The following is a 12,986-nucleotide window of genomic DNA, read 5'->3' as shown; positions in this document are numbered from 1 at the left end:
TATATATAATAATAATGATAAATAATGGGAGTGGTGTGGTTCAGTGGTAAGGCAGAGTGCTACTAACTCCTAGAACCCAGGTTCGAATCCAGCTTTGACAGATAATTATTTATTCTGTTACTGTAGCTATGAGTCAACCCTCTGGATTTGGGAGCACTCCGGGGTTCACCCAGCCTCATAAAGTGGATACCCTTAATTGGGAAAAAATTTGGCACCCGAGTGCGATTCTGGCCAAATCACCTCCTTGCACAATCTTTGGTTTAGTAATAGTGCTTCCTTATGAAGTACTGCACCTCTGAGCCTTCATGGGTTTTATTGCTACAGATTTCTTTTATATGTACATCAATTTTTATAATTCCATATTTATGGTTTTCAGAGCGTATTATGTATAGAGAAATTTATTTATACACAATCATAAAATGGTTTTATATCTGTCTAATATCTTTTTTCTGTTTAAAAAAATAAAAATTTTGACTGTTTTTTTTTATATATATTCTTACTTAGAGATATCACTGACTTACTTCACAGTGGTGCTAAATACGAATCCACTAACATTATGAAAAATAAAATTAAAGGTTCTTTCTTTTAGGAAAATTATAACTTTTCAATTAATTTTTCTGATTAAGAGAACCTTTAATTGTATTAAGTTATTGGATAATATAGGTAATAGTAATAATAGTGGCTATTATAGATTATTGTATAAATATCCATAAAGTTAGTGGAAATGTACTTAGCACCACTGTGAAGTATGCCATCGATATTATAATTTATTTTTTTATCGATCAATTTAATTTAATCAATCTAGTAATAATCATACCTTTTATAATCAACGGTTGGAAAGATTTAGAGCCAAATTCATAGATAGCACTCAAGTAAAACTTTTCACTCTTGCAAGGTGAATTTTTATTTAATTTCACTCAGCTTAGTCAGAAACAAAACTTACTCTTAAGTATGTGAAATTTACTACTCAACTGCAAGTGGAGTATGTTGAGCTGTTAAATATATTTTGAGGTTATTACTTTTCAGTTTTAGACAAAAAAAATTAATGACATGAAGATGTAAACAGTTTCAGTGCCATTTATAAATATTGTAGACATGTAACCTGATGTTAGATAAACACTAGTGCACACCAGTCTCTTATATATCCACATACCTAAGTGGCCATTAATTAATTTAAAAATCCCCTTTAGCGAGTTGTTGTTTTTTTTTACTTCAGTGATGTCTACTAATTCCGTCCTTATATGTCCTAATAATGAATTAATTCACACTGTTATCTTCTTTTTTTTGTCAGTGGACTAAACTTCAATTCAATCATTATGAAAAGCACCCTTATAAATCCTCACAAATGTTTTTATTGTCAACATTTTAATTCTAATTATTTAAATAATTTGTAAAAGTTATTCTCACATATGATGCCAGTAAAATAACTTGAAGGCAAATTTATAAGAACAACAAATACAGCCTTTGAATGAAAAATTGTTTACAAGCTTAGGAAAAATCTACTTTTTTGGAGTTAATGTAATTAATTTTCAAAATAAAGGATGTAAATGATTAAATTGTATTTTGAATTTCAAATTATCTATTAATAGTATAATTCTATTTAAATCATGATTCTATTTAAACGGAACAGAATCCCCTGGCGTTGCACTGAGAAATAAAACAGAGATATCACTAAGGAGAGAAAACATTGAAGCTGATATAGCCGATCCTATAATTCTCCTATTGATTGATTGTATTTTACAATATTCAGGTTATGGTTGTTCATTGACTTACTCCTGGTCTCCTGGGAACACATTCTTATGTACAGTTGATATTTGTTGTTTTCTCCCTGATAAATTTTAAACTAAGAATGTTAATAGCAAGTGAAAGTTGTGGCACGTTTTGCATCAGATTTTTTTTAGGCTTGAATCAGCATTTCTTGTAATGTGAATTTTTAGTTTTTTTTCTGCTTATAACATTTCTTTAATATCATTTTCTAATTGAGTTTCAATAATGAAAGTAATTTCGGCCATGCTGAAGGATATATGAATATATAAATAAAATGTCCATTAATAAGTATTTCAAACAATTTTTTGTTGTTATTTAACACAAACTGGACCATCCCTTTTTAATGTACTTATGGTTAATCATCGAAATATAACAAAAGAAATAACGTATGCCTATATATTTGACTTTTTTATAATTTTAAATAATATATTAACTATCAAATAACAAATTGATTGCAGATTGGCTTCAATTGTGGCTGCAAAGAAGTTGGTGGATACTTTGGAAAATGAAGAATATGAAGATGATATCTTTCAAACTGAGGCAATGAATCTCTCTGCGACTCCAGCTGCAGTTCCATCACCAAGCCCTCCTAGGAAGCAGCCCAGTCCGACTCCTACTGCAGCTCCTTCAAGCCCTCCTGCTTCTCATCCTCCCATTGTCCTTCGTATATTCAAGGGTACTGCACAGCTCCTTACTCCAACTGAAGATGATGTACCTCATAAGAGAGATAGTAGAAGACGTTCATATGGAAGTGATTCAAACGGGTCTACAACTCCTCCAAAAAAGCATAAGAGCAAGTACAAGGAATATGAGAGAAGAGATTCTGAAAAAGAAAGAGATATATCAAAAGAGGAAGATATGCAAACCTGTTTAGAAGAAGGAAATAACCTTCTCGCTGAAACTAATGTTGACTTTGATGCAACTACTGAAAGGTTACTAGGTGTAAAAGTTGTCGAAGAAGATCCTTTGAAAATTAGAATACACCATGTTGCTATGGATGAATCGACAACTGTACCTGAAATAGAACCGAATCCGCCTACATCTGACCAGTTAGATGTAAAGGAAGATATTGAGAAGGAGAACGAATTAAAGGCACCTGAACAAATTGAAGAGCCAACTTCTCCAGAAGTAATTGAAATGGCATCATGTGAAGAAGCTAGTTCAGAAGTGGTGTCTAAAGTAGAAGCTAAACCTGAAGAGTTTAACTCAGATAGTGAGAGTGGTGGTGGTGGAGAGGAAAAATCCCTACCACCACTGCCGCCATCTCAAGAGGTGATCCAAAGGGTCGAACCATTAGTTTTAAGGAGGCCTCCTGGTCGACCTAAGAAAGGTAGTATATTTAAATCTCGGGGGGCCTCTGGTGAAAAAAGAAATGCTCATTATATTCATAAATGGTGTGATCTGAAAGAAGAAGGTAAGTCTTTTTTCAATATTACAAAATACAAATTTTTTATTTTCGTTTTCCACTCCACGTATTATTGAGCATTTTCATTCTCTAAGAACCTATACATTATGTTGATATAATTTATATATTAATATTATGGATTTTATCATTTATAGGTGCTTGATAGGACTTGTTGGAGGGCTTTTTTTTTTATCACACATATGCATAGATTCATTTTGTATTTATTTATTTTATATCAAAATTAATTAGCAATGTTCTGCTATTGTGATAATAAAACAAAGTTTTGGAATCATATGTTAAAATAGAGCAATAATTGATTTATATTTTTAATGCAAACAAACCCAAATTTTTCTTTTTAATTTTTTGAAAAACTTAATCTAATGCGCAGTTAATTATGCTTTATAGTAGGGATTCATGAATACCACAGAAGGCTTCAATTGTTTGGATCTTATGATTTTTCACTCTTGATATTTCAGAGCTTTGGCTTTTAGCTTTTGTACCTTGTCAGTGGTAGATTAGTTCGTATTAGCTTCAACTGTTATTATTATTTTTTTTTTTTATTAGTTATAGTTTAATTTAGTATCACATGTTTATTTAATCAGTTTTCTAGAAATATTCTTTTATCTACGAGTGGGTGATAAGCTAAGAGTACAAGTATCATTGATAAAAATTAATATTTTTTTATTGGTGCTTGAACCTAATTTACACCTCACCATTGACAAAATCGTGAAATTACACAATAATTAACTACTAGTTTTTTTTTATTGGAACGGAAATTTCAAGATTCATTCCTCGGGCCTTCGTGGTATAAATATTGACTGACCCAGGTGAAAGTTGAACCCACAATGTTCTGAAACAGGCACTCTCGGACCCTTGCTCCAATTTATTAGCTATCACATTCTCTGATTAATTATTATGAATTTATTTTTGTCAATAGGTTTTCAAATTTTGTCAATACTGAGATATAAATTTAGTCCAGGCACAGGTAAATAGCAAAAAAGACTTTCACGTACAAAATTGTACCCCTTGCCTTTTGTAATCAGTGCTAAGGACTAAAAATCACTGTTTAAATTGAACAAAAACTTATTCACACTATGGCAGACCTTTGTTATCCAGTAGTTATTTATACTCTTTTACAAAATCACCTTTTCTAGGTTTCGATGATTTTGTTATGGTTTTAGGTTCTAAACTAGAATCGAAACCAGCTGGCCTCCAAACGCCGTTGGCCACAGACTTTGATGCAGAAACACTTACTAGAGTTACCAATTATTCTTTAAAAGAAGAGACTGCATTGGAGGAGGAATGTGAAGCTATAACTAGTGTGACTTGCAGCAAAAAGGCGAAAGAGGTTTTTATATTAAACTATTATTTAATCTTTTATTAACCTAATGTTTTTACTAGATCAATATAATTTCGGTTAATTTTCTGTAAAATATTGTTATTAAGGATTCTTTCTACTTACTAATCCATTTTATCTTTTCAGTTTTATACCGTTGTGAGAAATGTGAAGAAGGCCCACCAAATTCAGGAATCAGGTGAATTCCAAGAATTCAATGATGACGTAGAGTATATTTTAGATGCCCTGCAAGATAATAATCCTATTAGTACTCGGTTAGTTATTTTATGTTTTCCATACATGCATATTCAACTTTTTTTCTTTTCTTCAATTCAATATTATTGGCTTATTTTATTTTTAATTTCCTGCAAGAGCTGTATTATAAAAATTTATTGGATGAAAATGATTTTCAGTCGTTGCTAACCCTGCCACTTGTTATTTTATTAGCAAATGTTTGTTTATTATTTGTTTTAATATTTATATGTTTATCCGTAGATGCCTCTCAGCTATAACCCTAGCTTCAAAATGTATGGTACCAGCGTTTAGGATGCACGTTAGGGCTCATGGAACTGTTACCAAGTTTTTCAGAGCACTCCATGATGCAACGAAAGATCAGGTTAGATTTTATTTTCATTTTTTTAATGTTTACAAGATTATGTAAGTTTTACCCTGTTTTCCAATTTTAGCCTCTTTTTCAATGTTGCTTGATTTAGTTTATTTTTAGCTTAAGTCTCCTCCTTCTGTTTTAAATAAATGTTTCAAAGGTAGGATAAGGCCGTTCCTAATTAGAGTTTTAGGGGGCAAGTATCCTGGGAAGCCTTTTATTAGGTTTGGTATTATGATATCCTTCGAGAGATAATGATATCGTACATCAACCATTGTTCGTTGTAAGTTAATGAATTCATTTTTTATTTTTTGTTGCCACAGAGATTGGGAATGTGTACAGCGACTGTGATGTTCGTTCTGAGTCAGGACAGGCTCAACATGGACATTGATAGGGACAGTCTCGAGCTGATGTTGTCGTTACTTGAGAGTGATGCCTCCCACAGCTCAGCGCTCGAGGGCTGCGGACTCTCCACGGCCGAGCTCAAGAAGACGAAGGACAGGGTACGGTCCCTTTGTCAAGAGATTCAGGAGCAAGGTCATGCCAAGCATCTTAATCTCGACAACATCACTGTAAGTTGAATATTTAATACTAAATTTAGTGGTTTATAACTATAAATATTAATTTAGTCAGTCAATATCTATGATTGTCAATATTAATCAATGGGAGCTGGAATAATTTTAATCGCGGGTTTTGATATTTCAGTCAGTCCACCCACTTAGTTGAACTGTTTGTGGTCTGCTTCTGGGTAAAATATGTACAATTTTAAGAAAGTGTTCACATTGATATTTATCTACCACAACTTTTGAAATAATTATGGGCTAATCATTCAATAGTGACAATTTTCATTTATTTTTTACTGGAATCAAGTATTCGAGAGTTCTCATTGTTTTAATGATAAATTTATAATTGATTTTTAGGTTGGTCAGTTAGCAATGGAAACGCTTCTCTCATTAACATCAAAAAGAGCTGGAGAATGGTTCAAAGAAGAGCTGAGAGATTTAGGTGGCTTGGAACACATTATCAAGACTATTGTTGAAACCTGTCGACCCATCGATCATACCATAACAATGTGGTCACCCTCGCTCCTTGATAGGCTGAGGAAAGCAGATAGGTGCCTTAGAGTTCTCGAAAATGTAAGTATTTCTTTCCCACCTTACTGAGTCAAATTGTTCTTCCCATCCATCTGTAGGTAATGTTATCTTGGACCTTACATAAATCAGACCATCACCTCCTTCCTACATCTACTGTCCTCTACAATTCAAATACTCAGTTCTTTCACAGGATAGAAGATCCTGTCTTCCAGACCTGTATACCATTTCCCACAAAACCACCAGTGCATAAACATTTCTTTCTAGTCTCTTCTGCTATTCTCTGGAATTCCCTCCTACCTCCTTATATTGCAAAGAGATGTCCAATGATGAGATCTTAATTAAAAAATAAAACTCTATTTAGAAGTGAATAGCTTTATTTGTTTTATCACTTTTTACTAAATAAAAACATATTCTTTATTTCTAATTTAAGATTTTGTGTATAGATTTTTTTTTTTTACTTTGTATATAGATGTTATTTTTCTTTGTATATAGAATTTTTTTTTCTTTTTTGACTTTCTATTATTTAACTACGTGTATGTATTCAATTATTTTCATATATAACCGATGTAATTTTTTTTCTTTATGGTGTTTTCTCTTTTTTTTTTTTCATCATTTTTCAATAGTGGGTATGTTTTTTCATTCCTCAGTTTTTCATTTCCACATATTTTTTTACTTTGTACATACTCTGTGTTTTATTTACTCATATTTTATATTGGTCACTTGGCCATATATCTGTATTTGTTATTCTTTAGGAACACTGTCCAGAATTTTTTTTTTTCCTATTCTATTCTATTTATGTTTTAATGTATTTTTAAACTTTTTAGAATGTTGAAATTATTTTGTTTATATAATTTCCTTTTCAATAGGTTACACTTCAGAACGAAGAGAACAACAACTATCTTTTGACTTACGGCGATGGTATACTTGTTGATACGGTGGTCCGAATGCTGAGATTATGTGACTCGCAGATCCCTTTCTACCCTACGACGACACTTGCTGATAAGGAATCGGTAGGAGCTGTCATTAGAGAATGCCTTGTTGCTAACCTCAAGGTTCTTATCAACTTGACGCATGACTTTAATAACAAGTGTAAGTACTGTCAACTATTGTAATCCAATATCAACTTTTAAGTTGCTGTATTTTAGTAGTTAGATAAAGGAGGATAAAGTGTTCCTCTTGTGTGTGCACATGTCATTGTCATGACAACTTCACATATTTTGACAAACATGTTTTCACACAATTATTTAATACTTATTTTATTTTTGTCCTTCACTAGTGAAAGCATATTTTTTCAATTTGACCTACCTTGACTGGTAAATGTGAACCCTTTCTAAAGCACCAACTATTTTTGTAACATATATGTTGGTTTATTTTATTATTACTATTTGACTTTTATATTACAGTATGACAAAAGTATATTAATCTAAAATGTTTACTAAATTAATTTCTTCATGAATACATAATGAATACCTATATATATATTTTTTTACAGCATTTGGGTCTACATTGGCTGGAATGCGGGAGGGGCTCATTGAATCTAGTCTTCACATACTTCTTCAGGTTCCTCGATACATACCAGAAGAACAGAAATTCGATATTAATGTCCTCGTAAGTAATTATAACTTCCTAGAACCTTTTTTCTTTGTTTTCAGCCCTAATAAAGGTCTGAAATTCAGGTTGATATGTCGACAAAAGTAAATAAGCATTATTTTAGTTTTACTGACTACATGAATGACTATCTTCTCATATTGAATCTATGGTCAATAATAAGCACCTCATAAAACATTCTAATTTATTGTTATAATACTTCACTATTTTAGTATAATTAAATTGCTAAAATTTTAATTTAATATTTGTATTTGTCTACATAATTATAATACAAATATTATACCTATGCAACCCATGGCTAGCTGAACTTTAAATAGCCAAAATGTTTTAAAGTAAAAGGGTAATAAAATGAGAATGGTAAAAGTGATTGCCGCTTTGTATAATAATGATTGCAATTTTGTTTTTAAATATCAGCATGAATTTAAGTTATTAATTTAATTGATCTAATTAATTTAGAGATTCTAAATATGCTTACTGACCTAATGATGTGAATTATTTGTAATGTTTGTTCTCTTTTGATTACAGACCTTAATTTTGCTAATTAATTTGGTTGAACATTGTGAGGCTAATAGAAAGCTCCTTATTGAAGCAAAAGCACCTGCTAATCCCGATTCCATGTTTGAAGGTAATTATGATTTTTGAAATCCTAAATTATTAATGTTATATGTTCATAGATGTCGCATTGGAAAAGTATAGAGAAAAGACCGATTCGAGCACAGGGCTTTGGAGCAGGCATTCTGCAAGGATTCTATGCCCCTGTTAATCCTGCATCCTGCAAGGATTCTATGCCCATGGTACCTAACCTTAATCAGGCATGTGACCCAGTCAGATGACTATTAGGCTATACCAGAGGGGTGGCATAACCCTTCTTCAAAGCAAAATTGAAGCTAAAAAGGCCACACTCATGAAAGGAAGGTTTACATTGAGGTTAATAGGAATGTCCTCCTTTGTAATCTAAACTGAAACAGAAGGCAGCCAGTGATTTGCTCATACTCTCCCCTACTACTCTGTCTTCTCTTTTTCTGCCAACTTGAGCACTGCTAGTTCAGATGGTATATCCACTAGGCAGCAACACCTACATCAGTGGCTCCAAATCTAAATTTACAAATTTTGGCCTTAAACTGGCCTTATTATCCCCACTCCTCCCAAACCACGCCCCAATTACTCCCACTCTTTCTAACCACCTTTCCTATTATACTCACCTATAGGTTTTTTTTTTTTCTAAATTGGACTCCAGTAAAATGAAGGGTTTACTCATCAAAACTCTTTCAAGTTTCTTTACAGTTTAGTTTTCTTTTCTAAATTTGCAATGGGACACTAAAGACTGTTCATATTAATAATAATTGAAAATCGTACACTGGAAAATCACTAATCCCAGGAAGATAAAATGCAATAAAAAAATTTGGTCAAAGCAAAATAGCTTATATAAACTGAGAGTTAAGAAGGAAAATGAAAGTTTAATGGAGTATAAACAAAATTGAAATTTGATTATAACAACCAGGGCCCTGTTTCATAATAAAGTACAAACTAATACTATTAGTCTTGTAGATTTATCTTAATTCAATTACACAGACTTGTACAATAGTAATTTGTACTTCAGTATTTTTTAATTCCTGTAATATCACTAATAGTCCTCTCTATCTTGAAAAAAATAAGTATTAGTATTGTTACCACACTAGTTTCTACACTTGTACTATTAACTAATACTATTAGCTTTCATTATGAAACAGGGCCCTGATGGTTTAAAATAAATAACTTGAATTCTAAAGATAAAGGTTATTTCAAAGCTTTATTTTAATATTTCTATGATATTACGATGATTTTAATCTATGTAGTACCTGATTCAAGCACATTTGTTTCTTTTTGAGATATGTATAACAAATTTGAAAACTGATTTATCATAAGTATTTCAATTTTAACTCCACTACCACCACATTTATGTTTGACCTAAAACAGTAGGTTTGTACTTGTTTACTGTCTTTACTGCTAAGTCTTACCTTGTATAATTGAACTTATTATTATTTTATTGTATTTATTTTTATAGTTTTTCTCATAATTTTTGTTACTTTTATATGAAAAATTCATATTTTAACATTTAATGTTGTTTTTTTTTGTTGCAGTTAACAGTGGAAGTGCTTTAAGTGCCCTTGTAGGCCTGTTTTTAGAACAGGAAGAGTTAGCACGGACTGTTGAGAGGAAGACAGATGCCATCCTGGACGGCGAAAGCAAACCAGAAAATCAAGCTCCTAAATCGTCGGAGGAGTTTATAGAAGAGACTGTAGCTTTGTGTAAGTTAACTTATTTTGTAACATTATGAATATGTTGGAAGGTATTATTGGGTCTCCTGATCCTGGAGAAGGCCGCATGGTATAAATGCACCATCTTACTGAGTTGTGTATGAACTGTAGAGTTAAGGTACGATTCCATGTCCACAGAGTCGACTTTCTAAAGCTCAATGTGCATCGTACCTAGTCTGCCTGCATACTCCATATTCTTGGGGACTTTAGAAGGTCCTCTTTGAACATGTAGGTCATCTAAAATCAGTAGAACGATAATACAACCTCAAGTTAAGCCTAGCCTATAAATGTTCAATGAAATTATGGTCTGATCTTAAAGGGCTGCATGATTGGTATGAAATAACAACATATAAAACATACAAGTGTTTAGCTAATAAATGGGAAAAGTGAGCTAGCCAGGGTCTGCCATGAGGTAAATCTACAGTGCCGATGATATGAGGACTCTGTAAATTGGAAATTTAATTTCAACAAAGAGAAAAGGCAGAAAACAGTTATATTAAAAATAGCTAAAATTATACAACATATTTTTTTTATAGGCTTCTAAAGCCTATAAAAAAATAAGTTGTAAGAACCCGTAGACACCTTTTGATTGTTTTTCGGTCTAGTATCAACAAAAAAGTTTCATTGAAATTGGCATTCCTATGTCTATATCCTCCCCTCTTCTGTTAATTTTAAACAAGATGAGAGAGCACAAAGAAGAATTTAATAAACAATAAATTAAAACCTAAATGTGAGTTATAGCTTACCAATTCATAAATTTAAATGAAAAACTCTTAGAACTTAATTACTTAAGTCCTTTTAACTTAGGTTGTTTATTTTAGATGATTTGACTTATTTATTTATTTTTATTATTTTTCAGTGCTGCAGAAAGCAGGACGTCACATGGAGCACACCCTCATCGGAGCTTATATTGCACTCTTATTAGGCTACCTGATTGTGGATAATCAGGTACGCTTCATTTCACTATCTACTTTGTATCAATACTTCATTTACTATAAATTAATTATATACATACACAATTATAAATTCTTTTGTATAAATATATATATATATATATTTTTTTACAGTTGTTCGAAGAGTATGTTAGGAGTCACATGCCAAATAAGAACTATGAAATGCTATTGTCTGTTTTACAGAAGTTTTACAACTTCATGATGCTTACATCAGCCGTAAGTATTATATATTAAGTTATAGTTGTTTTAGTTATTATATAAGTTTTTTTGTGATTACATGAGCTATACTTTTTTAAAAAAAAAAAAATTTCTTCTACTAGGTTTCCTTGTAATTAACTTATTCACTTATTCTGTGGTGAAATCTTTCTGATTATTCATATTAGTGATACATTATACCTCATGTATAGAGGGGAAGAACCAAATTACATTTTAAAAAATGTGCAATAACTGTGATCTTGATCTTGTCCTCCGAACAGGGTTGTTAAAGGTTCTTAAACTATGTGATATACTTTTGATAGTGATTTTGAACCAAAGTTATTCACATAAATATTTAATTTTGTTATCAATTTTTTTCTCGATATTTAATGTTTGTTTTTATTACTTTTTTTTTACGAAATGACATTTTTTAATTATGAACATTATCATAATTAAATTATAAAAACCACTGACAGTGGACAGATGAAATTTTTTTTCTTTTTCGATTTTTGAATTCTCTGTTCCTTAAAACATAAAACCTCAAATTTTGAGGTAGAGTTAATTACAATGGTTCAACTGACAAAGTTTTTTTCTTTTTGTTATTTTCAATAATTTTTATTATTTTGAACTTTTATAATTGTCTTAAAAGAAATGAATTCAACTGTACCCTTTCATAGTCCGTGGTCTGGGGTTAATGTTTAGCAAAATTCACAATAGACTTTATATTTACACGAATATAGTTGACCACATTACTCTATCCATAGCATCTTTCTAAATGGTTGGTTTTGCATAAAAAAATTTTGCTGATGCAAATGCAGTAATTTATAATTATTCTGAAGGTGGCAGGGTATAGGGGAGGGTAGAGTGTCAGGATCCGGGAAGGGTATAATTGTAGACATCAATATGGGAAAGCTTTGCTTGTGCCATGAGGCTTAATAAGATTAGGACTTCTCTGGTCTAAACTATATTATTTAATGAATAATTAAAAATATCTTATTTAATAAATAATTTTGTGTTTTTAAAAATTAATTTTTAATTTTATTTTGGCAGGCTGGATCAGGAAGTAGTAGAGGAATAAAGGCTACGCAACAGCTTATCAAACAGCTTACCGACATCGACAAGGCAATAAACTTATCAACCAACTCCGCTGCCGATCAATGTACTCTTTAACTAAACTAATCTACAACCAGAACCCAAGTGCTTTTTAACTGACAGTTGTTTCTCAAATTGAAGAAACCAATATCTAATGTGGCTCACCAATATTCCATTATGTGATTTTATTTTTTTATTATGTACCTTGGAATCAAACTATTTTTCACTAGATACCCTTCGTAGGGTTGTATGTTGTACAGATTATTTATTTATGTGATTATTTTAACATATTTCCTTTTTTTTTATGTTTATTATATTGTGATTTTATCTTAGCTGTAAATTGCTTTATTAAGGAAAAAAAATCCCATCACATAATAAAGGCTGTCTCTAAACGTAATTTATAATTATGTATACAAATCGACAACTGTGGACACTATCTAAACAAGAGAAGTGGTTGTATTTTAATTATAGTACTTACAGAACAAATGTTAGTATGCCAAGAAATAGTATTTATAATTGATTTGTTCTTGTTGAAGATGTTTTTTAGAACGCTATGCAATTTGTAAATTGTGTTTATATTTATATATACATATTATATATATACATATATATGTATGTATATTTAGCATTTTAGC

General features: G+C 31.2%; 1 protein-coding gene across 2 annotated transcripts in view; it reads left to right on the top strand.

The window, feature by feature from the left end:
• The window catches only part of wapl (wings apart-like), an 18,043-nt gene extending 5,360 nt beyond the window's left edge, over positions 1-12,683 (top strand). For both annotated transcript variants that reach the window (XM_014433580.3, XM_014433579.3), the window contains exons 4-16: positions 2,226-3,181; positions 4,354-4,520; positions 4,656-4,783; positions 5,004-5,124; positions 5,436-5,684; positions 6,033-6,248; positions 7,073-7,295; positions 7,699-7,814; positions 8,340-8,439; positions 9,935-10,102; positions 10,971-11,059; positions 11,179-11,280; positions 12,310-12,683. In XM_014433580.3, coding sequence (XP_014289066.1) covers positions 2,226-3,181; positions 4,354-4,520; positions 4,656-4,783; positions 5,004-5,124; positions 5,436-5,684; positions 6,033-6,248; positions 7,073-7,295; positions 7,699-7,814; positions 8,340-8,439; positions 9,935-10,102; positions 10,971-11,059; positions 11,179-11,280; positions 12,310-12,429 — 2,755 coding nt within the window. In that variant the 3' untranslated portion in view covers positions 12,430-12,683. The remainder of the gene's footprint in view (positions 1-2,225; positions 3,182-4,353; positions 4,521-4,655; positions 4,784-5,003; positions 5,125-5,435; positions 5,685-6,032; positions 6,249-7,072; positions 7,296-7,698; positions 7,815-8,339; positions 8,440-9,934; positions 10,103-10,970; positions 11,060-11,178; positions 11,281-12,309) is intronic.
• The last annotated feature ends 303 nt before the right edge of the window (positions 12,684-12,986 follow it).

This window comes from Halyomorpha halys, unplaced genomic scaffold (assembly GCF_000696795.3).
Source record: "Halyomorpha halys isolate HHAL.00 unplaced genomic scaffold, Hhal_1.1 Scaffold1225.1, whole genome shotgun sequence".
In the NCBI taxonomy this organism is placed as follows: Eukaryota; Metazoa; Arthropoda; class Insecta; order Hemiptera; family Pentatomidae; genus Halyomorpha; species Halyomorpha halys.
This window is presented reverse-complemented; position numbering and strand designations above follow the sequence as displayed.